This window comes from Phodopus roborovskii, unplaced genomic scaffold, assembly GCF_943737965.1.
Source record: "Phodopus roborovskii unplaced genomic scaffold, PHOROB, whole genome shotgun sequence".
In the NCBI taxonomy this organism is placed as follows: Eukaryota; Metazoa; Chordata; class Mammalia; order Rodentia; family Cricetidae; genus Phodopus; species Phodopus roborovskii.
Window position 1 is genome coordinate 995,692 of NW_026126442.1, and position 23,266 is coordinate 1,018,957.

Sequence of the window (23,266 nt, forward strand, 5' to 3'; positions counted from 1 at the left end):
TTATTAAGTCTTTGATCTTTTTATTGTGAGAAAAAGGTGTGTTTTGAATTAACCAACTGGAATCAGTTTAGATGGTGCTAATGTGTGTGATGGGGCGGGGGAGGGGGCCCTCACCACCATCCCTGTGTAGAAGACAACTTTCAAGAGTCAGTCCCCTCTTTCCACGGTGTTTGTTCCAGGAATCCAACTCAAAACGCAAGTCCCTTTACCACTGAGTGAACTTGCCATTCCTAACGGAAAAGTTTTAACACTCATCTTCCAAGAGGGCTTCCGAATCCTCTAGCCCAGCAGTGAGGAAGCGTTCCCTTGGCACAGGGAGCTTGTTAGGCTTGTCTTGGTGCTCTTGTCAGGGGTGAAGACCTGAGCCAGTCTCTTCGTCAAGATTAGGGAAGGGAAGGGCTGCTGAGATCTGAAAAAACTGACAGACCCCAGAGTACAGGCTAGGAGGGCCAAGACAGCTGGAGTCCCTGTTGAGGGAAGAGTAAGCGAATCCAGGAACATTTGGGGAATCTGATTTTGGCAGGAGCGTGGTATAACGTTAGAGGGGCTGGCTTGGTCTCAGAGCAGTGAGGGTCAAGAGCACAGGTCCCAGTCGGGCTGTGGGCACCTCCCTGGGGCGGCTGGAGCTCAATTACAACCTGGGGTCGCACAGCGGTAGGGTCCTTGAAAGATGCGGTTGGGGTACAGGTCATTGAGGAGGGAAAGCAGCAACTGGGGCCATTGGTGTGTGTATCTGTCGCTCAAGACCGAGACTGGGAGGGTACCGACCCCTGGTGGCACTGGCGGGAACCGTACCTCGCCGAGCCACAGTGAGCACAGCAGTCTTCGTAAAGCCTCTGTCGTGCAGGAGTCATGGGGAAGGCGAGGGCACCCCTAGGTCTCGCGAGTGCTTTCAGCTTGGGGAGAGAGGCACGCTTTGAACTGGCATCCGCGTACACATCTGGACCGCCCTAACCAGCAGCGGAATCCCACCCGGCCATGTGAATTATAGGGGTGAACCCCCGCGCCTCCGCCTGCAGCTGTCGTTGCCTTATAAGGAGGGGCCGGGTGGTGCCGGGGGAGTGGCTGCCCCTGCCCCTCCCGGCCCCAGCCAGCTGCTGGGACCCGCCACCCAGCTCAGCGCAAGGCAGCCGCCGCTGAGCAGAGGATCGCACACATAGCCGGCCATGGGCAAGTCAGGTGAGCCGCCCGAACGGCCCGCCGGGTGTGGGGATGGCTCTGGGACCCTCGCCGTTACTCTGCGCCGCCTGGGCCCTAGTCCTCTGGGAACCCCTCGGAGGTCTCTGGAGTACTAGCTGCAATGCGTGACCCCTGGGTGGGGATGGAGATTGTGCGCGGAGTAAAGCGCCCAGAGGAGCAGCTGGGGCTGTTTTTGGTTCAACCTTGGAGAGGAGGTAGCAGAAAGACCACCAGGAGGGAGAGAGAGAAAGAAGGGGGATAGCGATGGAGGGTCCCTCTGGCTTTGAGCCAGGAATTGCGTCAGGGAGAGTTTCCAAGCGCTGATGGGGAGCTCTCTGAGTCTCTGAGGCGTGGCTTTGCTTTGTTTCCAGACGAGGACAAAGTTACAGTTGGAAAAAGTCACCAAACTGTGACAGCATCCCTGGCTGTCCGCTCCCACCCCACTAACGGCGGTTCTGAGAACCCGTTTCATTCTCCTGGGGTGCATCTCCTGAGTATTCTCTGTGCCAGGTTGGGTGGTGTGCAGACCAGCTCCCTCTGTGGTCTCTGCCCTGCTGTGGCCCATCCTCACCACTGTGGCTGTAAGGTTGAAATGTCTGAAAACCAGCTCTCCTGTCACTTCCTGCGTGCCAACTTTCACCCCATTGTAAGGCCCTCTGGTCCCTGGCACCAGTCCCTGTGTTAGGCAATAACTCCACTTCACCCTGACTTCTCCCTCCTGGGCAGCAAGGCTTTCTATTTATTGGGACATCATTTCTGCCCCATGAGAGGCTCTAACCCAGTGGTTCTCAACCTGTGAATCTCGACCTTCTGGGATGGAACAGCCCTTCTACAGGGGTTGCCTAAGACCATTGGAAAACACAGATATTTACATTGTGACTCATAAGAGTAGTGAAATTACAGTTGCGAAATACAGCGAAAATAATTTTATGATGGAGGGGGTCACCACAGCATGAGGAACTGTATTAAAGGGTCACAGCATTAGGAAGGTTGAGAACCACTGCCCTAAAGGAACAATGAAGTCAGTGGGCTGTCAGCCTCAGATGAGGAAGGCTGGGTCCCTTCTTGGATCTGCCCTCTAGGGCCTAGACTCAAGAGATGCACAGGAAATGGGCCTCTCCTGCCTGGTCCTAACCTGTGTTCCCTCCAGCTTTAGTGACAGGCCAGGCTCGCCATGCTGGTCCTACTAATCATTTGCTGTATGATATGAAGTAAGGTTTTGTCTTCCTCCGTACCTCAGTTTACCCATCTGTACTAAGATTCAATGCAGTGGAAAATTAGATGTCACATAATTAAAAGAATGAGATGAAAGGTGGTGACAGGACGGATGATGGCAGACATGGCAAGGCCTTTTGACATTTCTACTTGAAAGATGAACTCCTTCCTCTCTAGACTTAAGGGGTGTTCAAGGGATTCTCTAAAGCTACATTTCATTTTGCTAATACTTATTGTTACTATTATTGCTTTAAGATAGGGTCTCACCATGTACTTCCATCTAGCCGGAAACTCAGAGATCCTCTGTGCTTCTGTGGTGCTAAGATTAGAAGCAAACCACCTGCCCCACCTGCAGCCTAGCCCTAAAGATTCACTTTAATTGACTGTTTCCAGCCCCTGCCCTAAAATACCATTTCCTAGAGCTGCACCTGTGTTATCGTCTCCCTCCAGCCGTGTGTCCTCTCCTCCAAGCTGTGGACCCCGTGTGTCCTGGAGGGACAGCCCAATCTTCAGGAATGACCATTTGAGTTGTGAAATGAATAATAGAAGGTGGGGGGGGGACTCAGTAAGTGGTGGGAAATGATCTGCACGTGGGGGAAGGTGGGGAAGGCACAGAGGACAGCCCTCATCTTCCAGGGGCCACCGAAGGAGTCTGAAGAAAGGGATGGATTTTAGAGGGTCTTGGGAGGCTCTGAGTCTTCTTATGGGATGTGGGTGCCACTGAACACGGCAGGCCCAGTGCTGCAGCCGAGGGGAAGATCAGAGGGAGAGCTAGAGGCAGAGAGTGGAGAGCAGCCTCCCTACAGAAAACAATGGTGAAGCTCCTCGGGCGGCTTCCAAAACTGTCTGTTACCCAACACATTGTTATACAACTCCAGGTATGTAGGCATATAAAACAAGTATACAAATCAAATATTTACTGGTAAATAAATCATACAGAAATTTATTTTATTATGTGTGTGTGTTCTGTGTGTGAATGTGTGTACATGTGTATGGTGTGTGTATATGCATGCGTGTGTGAAGGCCAGAGGTAGACAGTGGGCATTGGGCATCATCTTCAATTGCTCTCCTCTTTGTTTTGTTTTTTTTCTTTCGAGACAGGGTTTCTCTGTATTGCTTTGGAGCCTGTCCTGGAACTTGCTCTATAGTCCAGGCTGACCTTGAAGTCATAGAGATCCTCCTGATGGGCTTGTCCTGTATATGTTTCTTTTGTTGGTTGATGAATAAAACACTGTTAGGCCAATGGTAGAGGAAAGGTAGGCAGGAGAGAGTCGCAATGCTGCCAGAGGGGTAACACCATGCTGGGCATTACCGGTAAGCCACGGTCTTGTGGCAACACATAGATTGATAGAAATGAGTTAATTCAGACAGAGCTAGCCAATAAGAAGCCCTAGTTATTGGCTAACATTTCATAGTTAATATAGCATCTGTGTGTTTTTTTGGGGCTCAAGGACCACAGGACCTGCCGAGCCAGAAACATTCACCTTACATCCTCCTGCCTCTGCCTCCCTAGTGCTGGGATTAAAGCTATGCACCACCACCAGGCCTGTTTTGTTGTTTTTAAGCAGGGATGCTGAGAATTCAAACCTAGATCGTCATGCTTGCATGACAATTATTTTACCAAAATGCCATTCCCCCTGCTCTAAGAACTTTATTTTAAAACAGTTCTTTAGGGTTCCACCCACCTCAGCCTCCCGAGTACTGGAACTAAAGACGTGTGTTATCATGCCTCGTTCATCACTGGAATTTCTGTCCTAACTCAAGACAAAAGTCATCCAATGATTTGGGGTTTTTTTGTTTGTTTGTTTTTGTTTTTTTGGGGGGTGGGAGGATTGAACCCAGGGCCTTGCATGTGCCAATCAAGCAAGCACTCTGCCACTGAACTACATCCCTGGCTCTTCAAATGACTAACAACAGCAATTTTTAAAATCAAGCATTCTAGGGCCAACAGAATGGGTCACTGGGTAAAGGTGCTTGCTGCCAAGCTTGAAGACTTGAATTTGACCTCTGTCAGCCTTTGTCAACTTTCACAAGTTGTTTCCTAACCTCTATACATAGACCTGAAAAATAAATAATTACCTATGATAGTCAAAGCTTGGAGTTAAGTTAGTTAGGTTTTTCAAGATACATAGAGATGTATTTGAGATAGATAGGCATTCTTCAAACCTTTCAAAGACCTACAGAATATGGCATTTAAAATGGTTTAGGGTTTTTCTTGACAGTGAGACATAAATGCTTCTGGCAACACCACCTGCGTCAGAAAGGAAGATGGACATTGAAGAAACGCATTATGAAGTTTACTTCCAATATAGCAAGACTAGCCATTTGGACAAGATACTGCTCTTGTCTGGACTGTTTGACTTTATGCTGCAGGACCCACAGAAAAGTGACTGCTCATTCAAGATGGACAGTTTAAAGTTTCCTGCTTTGCTGAGGAGTCTGCTAGACACACTATGGCCTATGGGCTGAAGATAGAACATTACAGAAGAACTTCAGGTGACTGACAAGGCAAGATGTCTCTGTCATTTCTAGAGTTTATATATTATCCTTCTATGGTCTTTGAGGGAGTTGAAGATAAATAGTCATGGTTATAGTTTTCCTTAGTTAGAATTAAAGATAAGTTACATAGACTTTAGACACACAAAGATAGGATAGATGATGAAATATTTTCTTCAAATCTTGCTAAATGTTAATGGACTAAATATTGTTAACTGTGATTCTTACTTGATAAGTATTGTGTTATATATTTTGCTTTGTTGAGGTTAAAACCCTTCTTTTTATTTAGACAGAAAAGAGGAGATGATAGGAGGTGTCATTCTGTAAATATGTTTCTCATACTGGTTAATGAATAAAGCACTGTTGGCCAATAGGAAAGGAAGATAGGCGGGACTAGGAGACAAGGAGGAGAGAGGAAGGAGTAGGGAGGAGTCAACATGGAGAGCCTGGAGAGAGCAGAACCACCCGCCCCCTCTCTCCGTAAGATGAGACCACGTGGAAATACTTAGATTAATAGAAATGGGTTTATAATTAAGACAGAGGAGGAAGGTCAGACTTGCCAATGGCAATCTGAGGCAAACTTGGTAACAACTTGCAAGGAATAAAAGGGAAGGTCAGAGGGTGTCTGCCTGAGAAGTGTCTCTGACATAGGCTTCAGAGGAGAAGAAAAGAGGGAGCTGGTGGCAGAAAGCAGGTTCCCGCTGGTCGCGCCAGGTATGACCCCCATTCACTTGTTAGTTCTCTAGTCCAGGCCTACGTCCTTCATAGGCACACATGTCGGGCTCTTCTAAGTGACCCAGAGAGCAAGTAACTTTTCTGGATGACTTAGACCCTGTGAACCTTCTGCACAAACCCAGCCCTGTAGATCCACGCCACCAATGGGGGCTTCAGGGAGGTGCCCCTCAGCCATACCCATTCACATAGGAGCTCTGTGTGGCTCCCAGAAGACCATCTAAGGAATCAGTCCCCACCTCGTCTGGGCCTCAGTTAGGCCTCATGGAACAGATCTCAGATATACCCTTAGAGCTTCATGGTGGGTGTTGGGAAATCCCATGAAGCCATCATACAACTGCCAAGGCTCAAACCTAGAGGGCTTGAGCCAGTGTTGGAAGCTCTCAATCCTGCCCACAGCCCTGGTCTCCCTACTGGGCTTCTGTGTAACAGGTGAGCTGGGACCTAACACAGCACTAGGCTTTGCTTTGAATAATTGTGATCACCAGTCATTTAGCCTCCTGTTGTATGCAAGGCCATTACTGTCTTCTCCTTATAATGTCTGGACCAAACAAATTAGGATTAGAATTTAAGTCTGAATGATGTGTGAATGTGTGTGTGTGTGTGTGTGTGTGTGTGTGTGTGTGTGTGTGCGCGCACGCACATAAGCTAGCTCTTTGCCTTCTAAACTGTATGCTTCCATAGCACACTGACCACATGGACTCTGGCTGGTGGGAACCCACACACATACTCCAGTTGTCTCTAAGAATCTTAGTGTCTCAGAAACTGGATCTAACAGCAGAGGATATCAGAGCAGAAGGCCAGGAATTTTCTGCTGGGTGAGTCCTGGGGCCACCGCAGGGAGAGGCCACGTGGGCCAGTTCATCTGTTCATATTTTGCCATTCTGGTTTGAGGGGGTTTCCTGCTTTGGGGATATCTCGAAGCCTGCAGCTGTCATCTTCTGTACTCAGAGGGGAGCCTGGGGCCCAGGGAACAGAAAGTTGTCTCTAGGCAGATCTTTGTGTTGGCCAGGGCGAGCACTTGAGCAGCCTGAGCGAGCACTCTCCCACCTGGCAGCTCCAGTCATCCAGGGACCATGGTGTACCATGCACCTTTCAAATAGGCCTGCTCCAAGAAACGGATTCCTTGCCCACAGGCAACTAAACAACCCAGGGTAACCTATTCTTGCCATTGGGAAAGGGGGAGGTCTGGCTTTAACCAGGGCCCACTGGGTCTGGGTAACCTGAGCCCATTCGTTTACTGTCCCAGATGCTGATTTCTCCATCTGAAGCAGAGGTCTAGTCCTAGTGCTAGCTCTGAACTTGGTGTGAATACCTGATTCATTTGTTCATTCACTCACTTGGTGGTGGGGGTGGTGGTGGCTCACACCTTTAGCGTCAGCACTTGGGAGGCAGAAGCAGGCAAATCTCTGTGAGTTCAAGGCCATTGTGATCTACAGGGTGAATTCTACAACAGCCAGGGCTACACAGAGAAATCCTATCTTGAAAAAAAAAAAATTATTTTCCCTCCAATTATCTGCTTCCTACTTTTCCTAAAGATATGAAACCAGTTTTGTCCCAAAGGCTAGAGCAATTTGCTTTCCAACCTCTTGTCAAGAGGATGGAGGGGCTTGTTCGCATCTTTTATTGGGGGTCTGGAGAGGGCAGTGGTACAGGAAGATGAGGCCTCAGGGAGGGGGTTGCTGAGGAAGAGCCTGCCTGCAGAAGCAGCGGTGTGGGGGCTAAGGACAGATCTCAGCATTCCTTACTCTCAGTCCCCTAAGAGATCATAAAGGATGTGGTATAGCCCCGCCTAGAATGCTCAGCCTTGCGATCGCACAGACTGCTACCCAGCTGTCCCCTCTGCTCTAGGCAGCCTCTGCAGTCTCCTGCAGCCCCAGCTCTGAGGAGGCTCTTGAGAAATGTAGTTGTTTCTCCATTCCTTCCTCTTCTCTCCTGTAAGAGATCAGAGGCAGCTGCCCATGTGGCCTCCTTCCCCCTATTGCTCACTTTAGCTCTCCTCCCCGCCCCCAAGCCTGAGTGTCACCTAGACATCTCTACTGTTCTATTTGGTGGCCAATGGGTTACGTAGAACAGGGCCTTGCTTTAAGTCTGGATCCCCACCCCCACCCCACCCCCTCACCCCAGTGATGGTGATGGTACTCTTGGACCAGCAAGCAAACTTTGGGCAGGTTGCTTCTCCTGGAGCGCACCTTTCCTATTTTCTTTCTCTTTTTTTTCCCCCTAATCTAGTCATGAAGATGGGTAGAGTAAGGATGCCCCAAGAGGTGTTTGCATCCATGGTCCAGTGGGAGACAAGCAAGAGAAAGCATGAGCCCAGGGCAGATGGGTCTGCCAGTCCCTCATTCTGGCTCCTCAGCAAAATGAAGTGTAGATCTTGCCCCTTCCCCCATCGTGGAACAGCTGAGGGGCCACCCTGCCTGACTGTGGGTGGCTGGTTTTACTTTGACTTTATCTGTGTTCTTGGGTTTTGCTATAGAAGTAGGGTGTGCCTCCGACTGGGTGTGGTCACCATTGATAACTTGCATCCTTCGGCTCTTGTCCTGCTCAGAGTGGGAGGGACCCCCAAGACAGCCCCAAGTGGCTGGAGGGCCCCCCGGCTTCCCAGCTAAGGGAAGCAAGAGAGCCCTCTGTTGAGACCTGATGGCCCACCCCTTTCAGAGGCGCTGGCTGACCGAGCCTGGCCCCGCCAGAGCCTGTGCCCAGCGTCAGCTTCTGGCACTGATCTTGTGTTGGTTCAGGAACTTTCACTTTTGTTCCTGGAACTGCCCCCATCCTGGGAGTCAGTGGCCTAGTTTTTAGAAGCCATATATGCCTCTGCAGGAGCCTGTGGGGCCTACAGCACAATGGGGTCCAGTGCAGACTGACCCCAACACTCAAACTACTTTAAATTGGCTCCCTTTCTCCCAGTCCAGTAATAGCCTGGCCCCTTCTGCACCCTTGGCCTCCTCCTGCTCCCTGAACCTGGAACACCTTTTCCAGGGAGCTCTTGTGGCACTGTACATGTCACTGAGTCTCAAGTGTCTCTCATGGTGTCTCACCAGACCTTCCCTGGCCTGTCTGAGACGTGGGCACTAGATGTTTAGGATCGCTCTAGCTATGCCTATCACACAGATGGGGACCTTCCTTACTGTGACCATGTAGCTCGTACAAGCCCTTGTTTTATTACCCTGTCTATTTACTGAAGGGCGGGAAACTCCTGGAAGTCATAGATCAGGTCCTCATCTCTGTCACCCACACCTGATGGGATCCTACAAGGAATGGAAACTAACTAGCATGGCCCTAGTGGTAGACAGCCTGCTGCCTTCTGCAGGGGAAGCCCCGTCGAATCTCCTGGCAGAAGCATGTATTTCTTAAGAGAGATGCTGACTCCAGATATCAAATTATTGGGACCATGGACTCAAGGAATTGTAATGCTCTCATGCTAGAGGAAAGAAAAGGGGGCTACCCCAGTGCCAGCCATGGGGAGGGACTTGGCTTCCACTGATGCTTGAAAGAGGGCTTGCCTGGGTGGGGAGGGCAACCTCAAGCGAACAACTTCCTTGTTCACAACTTGCATACCATTTAAACCCAGACCTTGTGTCAGGGCTCCCAAGGTGGACACAGGGGTCACTGAATCTTTTTTCCTCTTCTCTGTGTGGCCACATGGTCACCTTTCTCTGCTTTCCACTGTTACTTATCTTGGAGTACTGAGAACAGGGTGGACCCTCAATTGTCAAGGTTCCCAGAGTCAGGCTTGTTCCCTTGAAGCTTAGGAACATTTTGCCTGGGAGAAAGGACCTTCTTGTTCCTGGCTGAAATCTGTCATCCTGCCCTTTGTACCTGCCAGCTCCAGCTTTGCCAAATCGGATTCCAGAATTCCCCAGAGCACTCCCCTCTCCATTCTTTCAGTCTGATCTCCAGGATAAAGAACCCAGGGTGTGCAAGGCAGGGTGCAGCTCCCATGGCCCAGGAGCCTATGGTTCTGCTTACCACACTATCCTGCTGGCTCTTTAGCTCACTAAAAAAAGACCAGACTTATGACTTGAGTCCAAGAGTTGCTCTTGTTCCGTTATCCCCTGGCCCCCTCCATGGTCTTTTGGAAGACTATGATTTGATGTCCCCAGTTGCACATCAGCATGCCAAACCCCAGTGCCACCTTGAGAGGTTCCTTTTGTGATGTGCCCTTCTACTGTCAGGTGGGGTCACACAGCTGTGAAGTTGCTGCAGGGTCTTCTACCTCGAAAATGCTACCCTTCAACACCACCTGTTTCCTCCCACCTCAGGAGACCTGAAGTCTGTCACAAGGGTGTGGACCATCTCTGGCTGCCAGGACTTGAGCATTTCTGGTTGTGGCTCCACCCTCCGCCTCAAGAGTCATGATTACCACTTTTACCTCTGTTCACAACTCCCATCTGTTACTCCCAAACCTTCCAGCCCTGCCTCACCATGTGTCCCTGGGACTTGATCTCCTATGCTGTGCTGGTTCTACAGCCCCCAAGGGCAGTCTGCTTCCTCGGTAATTTGTCAGAAAGTCCTAGGACATCGCGGTCACCAACCATGAGTTGCATTTCTTCCTCCCTCCTGCCTGTAGTTAGCCCTGAGCACTTCCTTCATGGCTGTGGTTACACCCTTCCAACCACCACAGCACAGGCAGCTGGCAGCTGGGTCTATGCTCACTCCCAGCCCTCCCAGCACTCCATGTCTACACAGAGGGGTGGACTCCTGGATTCCTAAGGTGTATGATCTTACCCTGGCCCCTTGCTCCAGGCTCCCCTTGCACCATTACTGTTCTCTGCCTACAAGACCATCCCCCTCTCTGTGTGAGCTTTTGAGGCCAGGATTCGGCGTCGTGTGGGACAGGGCTCAGGGAGCAGACAGGTAGAGTAGGAACGAATCGGGTGGGTGGATGTGGACGCTCAACAAATGATGAATCGGTGGGTGGGTATGTGCTGGGAATAGAGAAATGGATGGACGCATGATGCTGGATACAGATGGAAAGCAGATGATGTTTGGTGTGTGGTGGTTGGTCGGAAGGACTGATGGATGGTTTGGGATAAGCACTGACTAGAGAAAGGTGCTGGAATGATGGGGTTGTTTCAGATCTGAAGCAGTGTGGGTTTTGTCCACTCTTGATCTTCCTGCTCTTCATACCCAGTTTCCCTAACCCCAGCCCCTCTGGTCTTGTCTTTGCTGAATTCATCATTCAGTTGGGTACAGGCCCTTTCCTCGACACAGCCTCACCCAGATGACCACACCCCCCCCCTTTCTCATCACCAAGGAGTCATCGTCAAAACTCTCCTCTTACTCCATACCTCAATGATGCTTTATTTGGCCCTCTCTATCTGGCTTTATTTGATTCTCTCTCCCCCCCTCTCTCCATGTGTGTATGTCTCCCCCTTCTTCCCTCCCTCCCTCCCTTCCCTTCTTCCTTCCCTTCCTCCTATGTTTCATTGGTTCAATATGGTACTATCCACCCTAGCTAAGCTATTCTTCCCTGAGCTCCCAGCTCCAGCCCTTCCCAGACTCCATTGGTCTGGTCTGAGGTGTTCAGTCACCTTTAAAGATGTCTGACCAACTCTAGACCATCCTCAGCACCACTCAGCAGCCAATAGCATCTTTCAGAATCACTCTACTTCTCCACTTCTGCTTAATAGTCTCCCATTGCCTCAGATAAAGATTCAAATCCCCAACATGGCCCAGAAGACCCTACATAACCTACCAGAGCTCTGATCTGCAGAGGCATGGGGAGGGGGGTGGTGATCGTGGTGATGGAGACAGATGAATATTGGTGTGGAACAGGGCTGAGCAGCCAGGATGGAGAGAGGCCAGCGTCTCTGCGTGTCCTGAAGCATGCCAATATTCGTTTGGTGGGTCTTCCCTCTGTACTGAGCTGTTCTCCATTCTTCTGTCTAGCTTCCAAACAGTTTAATAACGAGGTCCTGAAGGCCCACAACGAGTACCGGGCTCAGCACGGAGTCCCCCCACTCAAGCTTTGCAAGAAGCTCAACCAAGAAGCCCAGCAGTGAGTCCTTAGCACCCATCCGGCGCTAGCCCTTGTGGAGCTGCTTCTGTAGCATGGAGGGTGGCAGGCGAGGAGGAGGACAAACATGCCTGGCAGACAGTGAGAAGTTTTATTGGGGGGAGGGAGGGAGAAGGAAGGGGGAAAGAGGTGAAGAGACACAGAGACAAAGAGAGGACAGAAGAGAAGAGGGAGACAGGAAAAGCCCTGTCTGCCCCCGGGGGAACAGCGGGAAAGAGAGGGAAAAGAGAGTATAAGTGGGCAGGGGTCTTTCTTTTAAAGGGTCCTTAGCACCTGCGTGCAGACTAGTAGTCATGGAACCCTGGGCTGACCAAGGTACTGCCTGAGTGCATTCTGCCAGGTGACAGGGGCAGGCCAGCGTAATGCCTGAATCCTCACAGAGGGGTCCTGGGTGGATGAAGGGATCTGGTTGGGGTTCAGATACAGCCAGGCTTAAGGACCACTCTGCTGCCAGCCCAGGCAGGTTCCCTTTGCTCCTGAGCTTCATTCAGTGAGATTTTCTGAAAATGAGATTGTTGGGAGGCCTAGGCACAGAACGATGTTTCCCTGCTGTCCATCTGGTGAGCCCAGACAGGGAAGGCAGCTCAACCATACTAAATCAAAGCTCAGACACTGGGTCAGGGTGGAGAGTCCCTAGGTTGAGCCTGCTCTGAGGAGACATGTTATGCAGGTATTCACAGGCCCTGGCCAGTACAAGGATCCTCAAGCACAGCCCAGAGTCCAGTCGTGGCCAGTGTGGGGAGAACCTTGCATGGGCATCCTACGACCAGACAGGTAGGACACTCTTGGCTTCTCTCCTCTCTGCCCAGCTGGACCTAGGATGAGGTCTGCAGACTCCTTTTAACATCATGCCCTTCGTGGCTCAGTGATGGTGTGGCCACAGGCCCAGGAAGGGAGAGGAACCCCCTGAATTCTCGGCATCTGTTCTTGGGCTGACCTCAGTAGCTGGCCCAGAGCCAGGAAGCTGGGAGCCTGGAACAGATGAGTCAGACTAGACAGCTCGGGAGCAGAAGTCCAGCAGTGTGGGTGCTGGAGACTGCAGCATAGGTTCAGTTTCAGCCTGGTTCTGTGGACACTGGGCATGCTTGCTTTTTTCTAAATTATTACACTGCAGGTGTATTGCTGTTATCATCAGAAAGAAGAAAATAATTGGAAATTTTCCTCTTAAGGAAAGAAGGAAGGAAGGAAGGAAGGAAAAGAATTTTCAAGGGCCTGGGAGAGAATGACCCCACCCCACTGAGCAAACATTCTTGAGTCTCTGGCTCAGATAACCGTTTTAGGGAAACAGTGAGAGATGTCACAACCTTTGGAGCTTTCTCCAAACACCAGGAGGGAATGGCTCCCCTGCCCCCCCCCCATATTTCCCAGAGCTCCCGAGGGGATCCCCAAGGCTGCTTGGTTTCCCTAGTACACCAGCCCCACCCCTCTCTATCTGCCACCCTGGCCCCAAGAGCTATTATACACCTGGCAGGCAGGTGATGGCGGGTCCTCTGGGCCTCTTCTGCAGCCCGCAGACCCTGGGTCAAGGCTGTGGCCTCTCCTGGCTGGGAGAAGGAGTCTTGACTGGGCCTTAAGGATGTTGCTCTAGCCTGGCCTTGTGTTGGATCCCTGGGCACTGAGATAACTCACTACTCTCTCTGGCCCTAGTTTTCCCCTTCATGCACAGAGCTTTGGGTTGATGTCTTTGGAATGCTTTTAAGTTCTTCCAACCCCTGGGCCTCAGCACGCTTTAAATGGTCCCCAGGTGTAGCTGATATGTACGTCATGAACCAGCAGCAATAGTAGGCAACCTGGGAGAAATAAAGAATCACAGGTCCTAGAACCTACTTTAATCAGACCCTAGATTGTAATAAGGTCCTAGGGTGACTCATCTTGAATCCTATGTCCTGAGTTGGAGCTGTGGCTCTGAGATCAACAGATTTCAGGGAAATGGCTTCTGCATTCTCCATTGTTGACAATGAATGATCAAGATGAGGGCCTTTCTAGCAGTAGTGACAACCTTTGGCCTACTGGCTCAGCTGCCTTTCTTCCTGTGAGTTGGATGAGGACAGCCTCCCAGAAATTCAGACCATCTCTAGAAGGCCCTCAGGATGCAGTGTTCAACCTTTTTATTGTAGAGGCCCAGAGCAGAAAAGGCTTTGTCCAGAATTCCACAGCAGTTTGGTGGCAGGATGTAGGTTACCTCATCTGGGGTCCATTGCTTGACCCCAAGCCAGTGCTCATCCCAACGAAGGCTCTGTCTTCATCCTGAGTCCCCAGGAGTCTGCAGGGAGTAACCCTGATGCTTTAATTCATTGGGGGCTTCATCAGATACCTGGGTGTAGAATGGGTGGGTGGTTTGGTGTCTGTGGGAGAAGATGGAGGGAGTGTGTGGACTTGATGGCTGAGTTCACACAAGTCTTCTCTGTGCAGGAAAGGAAGTGGCTGATCGGTGGTACAGTGAAATCAAGAACTACAACTTCCAGCAGCCTGGTTTCACCTCGGGGACAGGTGAGTGGCAGCAGGGCCTGGGTTAAACTGCATCTTCAGAAGGTTCACTCTTTGCCTCCTGCATTGTGTCAGCCATACCTCTCTGGTTTAACTGTCCAAAAACCCAAACTTCCTTTGCCCAGCACCTGCCCACCTCACCCCACCCCACCATCATCCCAGACCTGTACCTTTCTAGATCTGAGGGTACCCAGGGTGCTGGTCCCCACACCACACCCCCAGCCAGCTCAAAGTTCAGTGTGTTCCTGCAGCGTGTCCTCCTCACTGCAGCGTGTTCTCCTCACTGCAGCGTGTTCTCCTCACTGCAGCATGTTCTCACTGTGGTGTGTCCTCACTGCAGCGTGTTCTCCTCACTGTGGTGTGTTCTCCTCACTGCAGCGTGTTCTCACTGCAGCGTGTCCTCATTGCAGCGTGTCCTCACTGCAGCATGCTGTCACTGCAGCATGTTCTCCTCACTGCAGCGTGTTCTCCTCACTGCAGCGTGTTCTCCTCACTGCAGCGTGTTCTCACTGCAGCATGCTCTCACTGCAGCATGCTCTCACTGCAGTGTGTCCTCACTGCAGCATGCTCTCACTGCAGCGTGTTCTCCTCACTGTGGTGTGTTCTCCTCACTGCAGCATGCTCTCACTGCAGCGTGTCCTCCTCACTGCAGCGTGTTCTCCTCACTGCAGCGTGTTCTCCTCACTGCAGCGTGTCCTCCTCACTGCAGCGTGTTCTCCTCACTGCAGCATGCTCTCACTGCAGCGTGTTCTCCTCACTGCAGCGTGTTCTCCTCACTGCAGCATGTTCTCCTCACTGCAGCATGCTCTCACTGCAGCGTGTTCTCCTCACTGCAGCGTGTTCTCCTCACTGCAGCATGTTCTCCTCACTGCAGCGTGTTCTCCTCACTGTGGTGTGTTCTCCTCACTGCAGCGTGTTCTCACTGCAGCGTGTCCTCACTGCAGCGTGTTCTCCTCACTGCAGCATGTTCTCCTCACTGCAGCATGTTCTCCTCACTGCAGCGTGTTCTCCTCACTGCAGCGTGTTCTCCTCACTGCAGCATGTTCTCCTCACTGTGGCGTGTCCTCACTGCAGCATGTTCTCCTCACTGTGGCGTGTCCTCACTGCAGCATGTTCTCCTCACTGCAGCGTGTTCTCCTCACTGCAGCGTGTTCTCACTGCAGCATGCTCTCACTGCAGCATGCTGTCACTGCAGCATGTTCTCCTCACTGCAGCGTGTCCTCACTGCAGCGTGTTCTCCGGAGCCTGGATTTTAGCTGGGTGCTTCTTTCTTGAACTGGCATCTGAGCATGTCTGACTGACTACTTGGTCATCCTGCCTCTGCTGTTTCTTCTGCTTCAGCTGCTCTCCCAGTTGCATTGCTGGGGCTCCCTGGAGGCAGTCAGGAAAGTCAGGCCAGCCCTTACCTCCCACATCCCTCCTCTTCCTGCTCATTCTCCACACCTCAGGGCACTGGGGGATTTCCCTTCCTCTTGCGTTCTAGGCTGTGGGTCAAATGAACTCAGGTTCTTCCTAGCTCTGCCGTTTGTGGTGTGAACTTGAGTCAGTTCTTTTTTCCCTATTCCAGGACATGATGGTGGCCGTCCAGGCGCTTCTGAGAGTTGGTAATGCAGAAGCGGAGGAGACCACCTTTCTAATAGGCCTTTTCTAGGGGGAGCAGTGAGTGTGTGAGTGTGTGTGAGTGTGAGTGAGTGTGTGAGTGAGTGTGTGAGTGTGTGAGTGTGAGTGAGTGTGTGTGTGAGAGTGTGAGTGTGTGTGTGTGTGTGTGTGTGTGTGTGTGTGTGTGTGTGTGTGTGTGTGAAGGCTGATGTCTCATGTCTTCCTCGGTTGATCTCCACCTTGTTTTTAAGGTTGGGTTTCTCACTGACTCTGAAACTCAGCAATTGGACCGGCCAGCCAGTGAGGCCCCACCCCACCCTCACTGGGCTACAGTTGCCAGGCAAGCTTCTGCACCAGTGCTAAAGATGAGCCATTTCTCCAACCCTGAGCAGCAAACATGTACCTTATTAAAGTCTGGCAGCGTTTATGGCCTCTAAGGTCCCTCTGCCCCCTCCCCCTTGTCTTTCTTAAGAAATGACTCAGACCCTCCTGAGCCCGGGACACGGTGGGAAGGAGTGTGTATCTGATCCAAAGCACCAGAGAAACTGAAAGAGGGGGTTCCCTCCCCACCCCTCACCCCTACTCCTGCCCATCCCCATCCCCTGCAGATCTTCAGAAGCAGGAAATGACATGGTCTCACTGTTTCCTGAGGCTTACTGCTCACCCTGTCCAGGAAGGGCTCTTATAACTCTAGGTGCAGACCTGAGATTTCATTCAGTTAGTCCCACCCCCCACACCTAAGGTTGCCAGGCTGAGGCACAGGAAACGGGCCAGAGCTTCGGATGACAATGACCTTGCCACTGAATGAGGGGAAAGGAGCAGTGATTAAGGATGTGTAGGCAGAGCCTTGTCTCCTTTAATACAGACAGTGGTGGCATAGGCCTTTACTCCCAGCACTCAGGAGGCAGAGGCAGGTGAATCTTTGTGAGTTCAAGGCCAGCCAGGACAGGCTCCAAAGCAACACAGAGAAATCCTGTCTCAAAAAAAAAACAAAACAAAAAAAAAAAAAAAAAAAAAAAAAAAACAGTGTCCAGAGACTTCTATTTGATAACTTGCTTTCCCCATGGTGAGGTTCTTGAGCAACCAGACACATGCTAGATGTTGGAGCTACTCCTGGCACTGCTTAACGCCTACCAGGTGATCATATCCACAGCTCCAGCAGCCTCCAAAGCAGGGCCTTACTATGCTTTTTTAGCAAAGACCAGACCTACAGAGAGGAAGGGTTTCCTCGCGTCTTCTCACCTGGTGCTTCTTCCATGGCCCCCACACCAAGAGAGGGTCCCTGTGTAATGCTGGGGACAGATGGCCCTGGAGCCTTAGACACCAATGGGGCTTTGTGTGGTGTCATAGAACTGAGGCTTCCAGAATCTTGAGGACTGTCAGGCCCGTCCTGCCTGAGTCCCTCAGTTCCTAGCTTCTCACAGCAGTGTTTTGGGGCTCCTTGACCTGAGTTCATATAGATGAAAGGCCTGTGAAACACCTTATAATCTGACAGCCCCTCCCGCAGCCAGCCTTCCATGGTAAAGCTGTGTGCTGCATGGAAAAAACATTCCTTATAGTTACTTTGTTCCTTCCCGTTGGAGTAGATTTATTTATTCTGAATGAGTACTAATCTGACACCTCTGGTTTCTTGTGTGTTATCCTGAGTTGTGTGTGTGCACCCACTTTAGAGCTGTCAGAAAGTCTTTCAGATCAGTAAAAGAGTTCCCTCGTTCTTTCTTATCTCTGTACATTATTTCTTTGCAAGGATATACTGTAATAGGTTCAGTGTGGTTTTCAAAGGCATATTCTGAGGAGTTTTGGTCCTCAGCCAGAAAGAGGATGTAAGCCCTTTAAGGGGTGGAGACAAAGAAGAAAAGAAAAAGGAAGTGTTGTTGGAAGTTAGTGTTAGAAACCAGTATGTATCTGATGTTGCTAAGGAAGTTGTGTCCCTTAATTCATCTCTAAATACCATAACAGGATTATCTGTGCAAACGGAAACCTCCACAGAGAAGATTGTGCAGGGTTCTCCCTTGAGAAGCAGCTGCCACGGGCATCCAGCCACTGATGCACACTTTCTGTCCTGCCAATTGCTTAGCAACCAGTGGATGATGGAAGTTTCCCCCTTCTCTGGGAAACAGAGAGAAAGATGGTCAATGGCCAAGGCCTGTGGTCAGTTTAGAGAAGCCTGTGGGAGAAAGGGCTTGAGCCCTGGCCAAGAGGCAGTCAGGGCAGCAGAAATGCCTGGCAAGGCTATCCAGCGCCTGGAGTTGTGATCCACAACGGAATAACCAAGGGTGACCAGGCCAGAAGGCTGTTCAGAGCTCAAGACCAACGTTTATAGAGCTGAGGTTGATACAGGTTTAAAGATGAGTAAAGGATCCTTCCTAGGCAGTTTTTCTTGGATTTCTTTGAATGGCTTAAGAAAGCTTGGATTTGACACACACTCCATCCAGGTTGACCTGGGGCTCGTGATCTTCCTGGCTCTGCCTCCTAAGTGCTGGAGCTTTAAGATTTAAAAATGTTGGGCCGGTGAGATGGCTCAGAGTTATTTGCCACTAAGATGACAACCTGGGTTTAGGTAGGAGAAAACTGACTCCAAAAGTTGTTCTCCAACCTTCACATGTGTTCCAAGGCATGCTTGTGACTCCCCCCCCCACGCCCCCCACCCCCCGCCACACACTTACACTTTCAGACAAATGGAATCTTTGTTTTGTTTTTGCTTTTGTTTCTCAAGACAGGGTTTCTCTGTTTAGCTCTGGCTGTCCTGGAACTCACTCTGTAGACCAGCAGGCTGGCCTCAAACTCAGAGATGCATCTGCCTCTGCCTCCTGAGTGTTGGAATTGAATGTATATGCCACCAGGCCTGGTGACAAATATAAAATGCTTGCCCGACAGCTCAGGCTTGTTATTAGCTAACTCTTACACTGAAATTAAACAACATTTCTTGTCTGTACTTTGCCACATGGCTTGGTACCTTTTCTTATTACAGCATGTCCATTGCTTCTCTCCATCTGCTCACCACACCCAGGTCTGCCCCTCTCCTTCCCAGCATTCTCAGTTTGACTCGTACACCTTCCCTTATCCTGTCCAGCTACTGGCCAGTCAGCTCTTTATTAACCAATGAGAGTAAGACATATTCACCGTGCACAAAGATTGTCCCGCAGCAAGTGGGCAAGAATATAGCTTAGTTGGCAGAGTGCGTTCCTGGAATGCTTGAGGCCCTGGGTTCGATCCCCAGTGCTGCATAAGTTGCATGTGGTGGTAGGAGAGCCTGTGTAACACACAGGAGGTAAATGGGTTTGATTCCGCAGCTGGTGTGCTGACACACGCTATATAACATGAGAGGTAAAGCTGAATGATCAGAAGCTCAAGGCCATTCTTGCCTACATAGTGACTATGAGGGTTCCCTGAGACACAGAGACCCTGTCTTAATAAAAAGGAGAGGAGACATTGGCAGTTGCTGGCATTTTCACTGCTAAGCCTGTCCACTTTCCTAACTCTAAGAGCATGATGTCTCCTTTCTCGCCATCTCTTTTTAAATACCAGCCATATTCAATGAACTGTGGCTCCCATGGAGAGCCATGCCCATACTTAGGTATGTCTGTCTTCCTTTCTATGACTTTTTCTTTTAGGCACCTCCCCTTTCCACTTAACCTTCGTGTCTAAGCATAATTTAGAATATCTTTAATAAACTCCAACTCTATGAGAAAGACAAAAAAAAAAAAAAAACTGTTCTTTGCCATGTAGTGGGCAAAGGAGCTGGTAGGGATGGAGAAGGGGAAAGATGGGGTGTGGTCAGGGTAGAGAGGGAGATGTTTGGTGAGAGAAGGGATGGTTGTGTAAGGCTTGTTTAAACAAATGACATTTAGTCAGAGGCCTAAGGGACAAGAAACTGTTAGTCAGCAGAAGAGCTCCCAAGGGCTGGGAGTCTACAGGGGTAGAATACTTGCTGGTATGTACAATCCTCAGTACTGAAAAAAAAAAAAAAAAAAAAAAAAAAAAAAAAAAGATCCACAGTTAGGATGATTTGAGCAAGGGTTCATTCCCACAGGGGTTTCAATAGAAAGCAGCTTGCTGTGCTCAGGAGATGGAAGGAGGCCACCAGGCCTAAGTATTAGCTTTCATTGTAGGAGCAACTAGCAATATAAGATTTTGACTTGAGGAAGTTAAATAGATAAGACTTATGTCTCAGAATGCTAATTCAGTATCTTCCCATCTTCCCGTTCATTCTCAGTGACATTTCCCATTCTCATAGTGACAAATGAATTAGGGAGGACCCAAGTGGAGCCAAGAACAGCCAGATGTTACATCATTCCAGGAGAGAAAGCTATGAATTAAACCAAGGTTTTGGAAGAATATACTGAGCTAGATTTTAGAGTTAAATTCCTCAGGAACTAGAGGTTGGTTGTTGTGAGGAGTATCCAAGAGAGGAAAGAATGTAGGCTCATCCCCCGGGTAGTGCACAGTGAGGCTGTGGAGGTCAGTGGAGGAGTAAGTCTGAGGGACCAAAATCGAAAGTGAGACCCAGAGAGATTGCATCTGTGAGTCATCCAAGTGGAAGTGTGTGGTGATTGTGTCTGGAACAGACAGTGTCGAATTAAACTGGAGAAATCCATCTGGGAGCCAGGGAAAGATGAAATTGCCTAAAGGACGGTGTAGAAAGAAAGGGAGAGGGCGCCTGGATTGATGATGAAGAGGCTGCAAGACCGAGATGGGGACAGGAGGGATGCTACGAGACTCGTGGTCATGGAACTCAGTGAGGGAGAATGCTTTGAAAAGAAGGGACAGATCCTGGGAGGTCAACTTAGACACAGATTAAAAAAAAAAAATCAGAAAATAGAGATGTTTAAGGAATTTAGTTTAGAGGTCTGGAGAGATGCTCAGTAGATAAAAGCATTTATTGCTATTGCAGAAGACCTGAGTTCAGTTCCCAGCAACCACATGGTGGTTCACAACCATTCATAACTCAAATTCCAGGGGGTCTGCCACCCTCTTCCGACCTCCTAGGGAACCATATGTATGCAGGCAAAACATTATACACATAGAATAAATTTTAAAAATCTAAAACATAAAGAGTTCAGTTTGGGGCACCAAGAGTGTTGATGCCCGTATCACAGGTGCTGAGACTACCGCGCTTTATCATGACCTCAGAAAGACCTTGAGAAAGTGTTGACGTGGCTGAGGTCTGTGGGGCTGATTGACAGGACGTGCAGCCAATGTGCTTTGTTTCTTCTGCATGATTGGCATCTGCAGAGATCTAATTGTCTGAGCCTGATGAGAGCATGCAAGGCTTTGAGGGTCCCGTAAGCATCCTTTTCAGGGTTCAGCTGACTCACCGTTCCTCCTCCCGTGTTTCCCACAGGACACTTCACAGCCATGGTATGGAAGAATACGAAGAAGATGGGTGTGGGGAAGGCGTCCGCAAGTGATGGGTCCTCCTTTGTGGTGGCCAGGTACTTTCCTGCAGGGAATGTCGTCAACCAGGGCTTCTTCGAAGAAAATGTCCCACCTCCAAAGAAGTAACTCTCCAAATGTAATGAGAAGGTGGAGAGACACATACGGAGTGCCTATAGAACAGCAAAGAGCCAGCAAGCACCTGTCTCTGTGGGTGTGTGAACTTGTGTGTGTACTCTTGAGCATCTTGTGCACACCACACACTGTAGGCAGCAGCGCATGAGCTCATTTCTGGTTAAAGGATTTATCCAGAGGGTTACCTAACCACGATTACTTAGATTTGGGTATGGTCAATTCTGACATCTTTTTGCTTTTATTTTTTTAAGCAGACTTCTTTTGTATCTTTAATTCCAATATCCTTCCTCCGACTCTGTATTCCGAATATGTTTGCCATGCTGAGAAGTGAGGTCGTTTTACATGTACTTCCTGTGTTATAATCTCCTTTTGGTAGCTTTTGAAGACTATTAAACTTTCCTTTAAATGTGACATAAAGCAGCTTGCGTTAGAGAGACGTGACCAGCCCCATTTCACAGTCAGTGAGATTTCTTGTTCTCGGTTCGAAGACATGATATCATCCCACAGCCTCTGGGATTCCCTGATGGGATTGCCAAAGAGCAAATGGAGAAGTTTAAAAAAAGCAAAACAAAACAAAAACCCGCCTTACAGTTTTAGCCTTTCAGTGTCACGGCCACTAGCACCCTTCACACCTCACGCATTTTATTTTATTTTATTTTTATGCTTACAGCCTTACATCTGGCTTCTGGGGGCGGGCAGGTCTGGAATGCAGTCCTGCCTCCCACTCTCATCTCACTGGACCCTCACATTGCCTGGGCTTTTGGCCAAGGCTTTGGACTATGAAGTCAGTGGTGTAGGGGTGAGGGTGAGCTCCTTAGGGGGCGCCGGAGGAAGCCCGGCAGCCTCTGCCCTGCCCCGGCCCAGCAGGCAGTGACCACCCAGCCTTGCCCCCTTCCCCCTGCAGCTGTGGTTGCAGCTGAGCTGTGACTTCCTCCTGGAATGTGTGACTAGCCCAAATGCTCCAGGGAAGAGGCCCAAACAGGGAGATTAGGAAAGCTAATTTGATTCTGTGTTTTGCCTCAAACTATTCATAGTTCCCTGCGAATAGCTGTTTAACCAGGTCCCTGGGAGGGACCAAGCCAGAGGTCCAGTAGAGTGTCCCTGAAATGATGGCATTTCCTTCTGCCAACACAAGGGCTGGAGGAAGGGCTTGTTGATTTAAGGACAGAGTGAGGCTGGCGGGTCTTTGTTACACTGTGAACAGTCTCAAACTGTTGATTCATCCAGGGATATTGACTAACGAGACAATAAAATCCTTTCTTTTTGTGTAATTTCTTCCTCTAATGCTTTCAGTTTATGACTGAGATGATTCAGGACTCTGAATCCATCTTGAACCGCTTCACCTCCCCAGTCCCGCTCCCCAGGGTACTGCACTGCCTAAACAGCCACTTTGGAAGCATGTGACCTGCTCACAGATCAACGGATGGCCCCATCTGAGGGCAGACAGCCCCTAGGCAGGCCCGGGACAAGGAATCTGAGCCTAGACATATGGAGAGAATTTACTGGTGAAACTGAAAACATGGGGTGGTATAAGTTTAAAATAGAACCCCAGTGAACCTAAGCTATTTGTAGTCCAGTTATTAATGGTAAAGACAGATGAGCCTGGCCTGGAGGCACAAGCCTCAAAAGCTAGCTACTCTGCAAACAAAAGGAGGAGGATTAGAAGTTCAAGGCCAGTCTGGAGAATTTAGTGAGACCCATGAGACCCCCCCCCATGAGACCCTGTCATAAACAGGAGGCAAAATGTGGCTTACAAGCCTAAGGCTCTATGGGCCAGCCCCCTCCCACCCCCACAGTGCTTTGAAGACAAATTTGAGAAGAGTAGATACTGAGATGCTATCCTGACCTTCCTACTTAGAATTCAGTGTATCTTTGAAAATGCTCTAACTTAAGGATTTGCAATATGATAGTATCAATCTATAAAGATTAGAGTATTAGGGTCTCCTCCCCCAGGAAATCCCCAAATATGGAAAATTCTGAGCAGACCAGGAAGGGTGAGTGGAATGAAGGGATCTGGCCGGGGCC

At 49.8% G+C, this 23,266-nt stretch overlaps 1 protein-coding gene across 1 annotated transcript; it reads left to right on the top strand.

Annotated features, from left to right (window-relative positions):
* Window positions 1–976: 976 nt before the first annotated feature.
* Window positions 977–22,512, top strand: Glipr2 (GLI pathogenesis related 2). The gene is made up of 5 exons (XM_051187690.1): window positions 977–1,179; window positions 11,518–11,626; window positions 12,315–12,418; window positions 14,057–14,134; window positions 21,075–22,512. The coding sequence occupies exons 1-5, from the start codon at window positions 1,167–1,169 to the stop codon at window positions 21,233–21,235; spliced, it is 465 nt and encodes a 154-aa protein (XP_051043647.1). The 5' UTR covers window positions 977–1,166; the 3' UTR covers window positions 21,236–22,512.
* The last annotated feature ends 754 nt before the right edge of the window (window positions 22,513–23,266 follow it).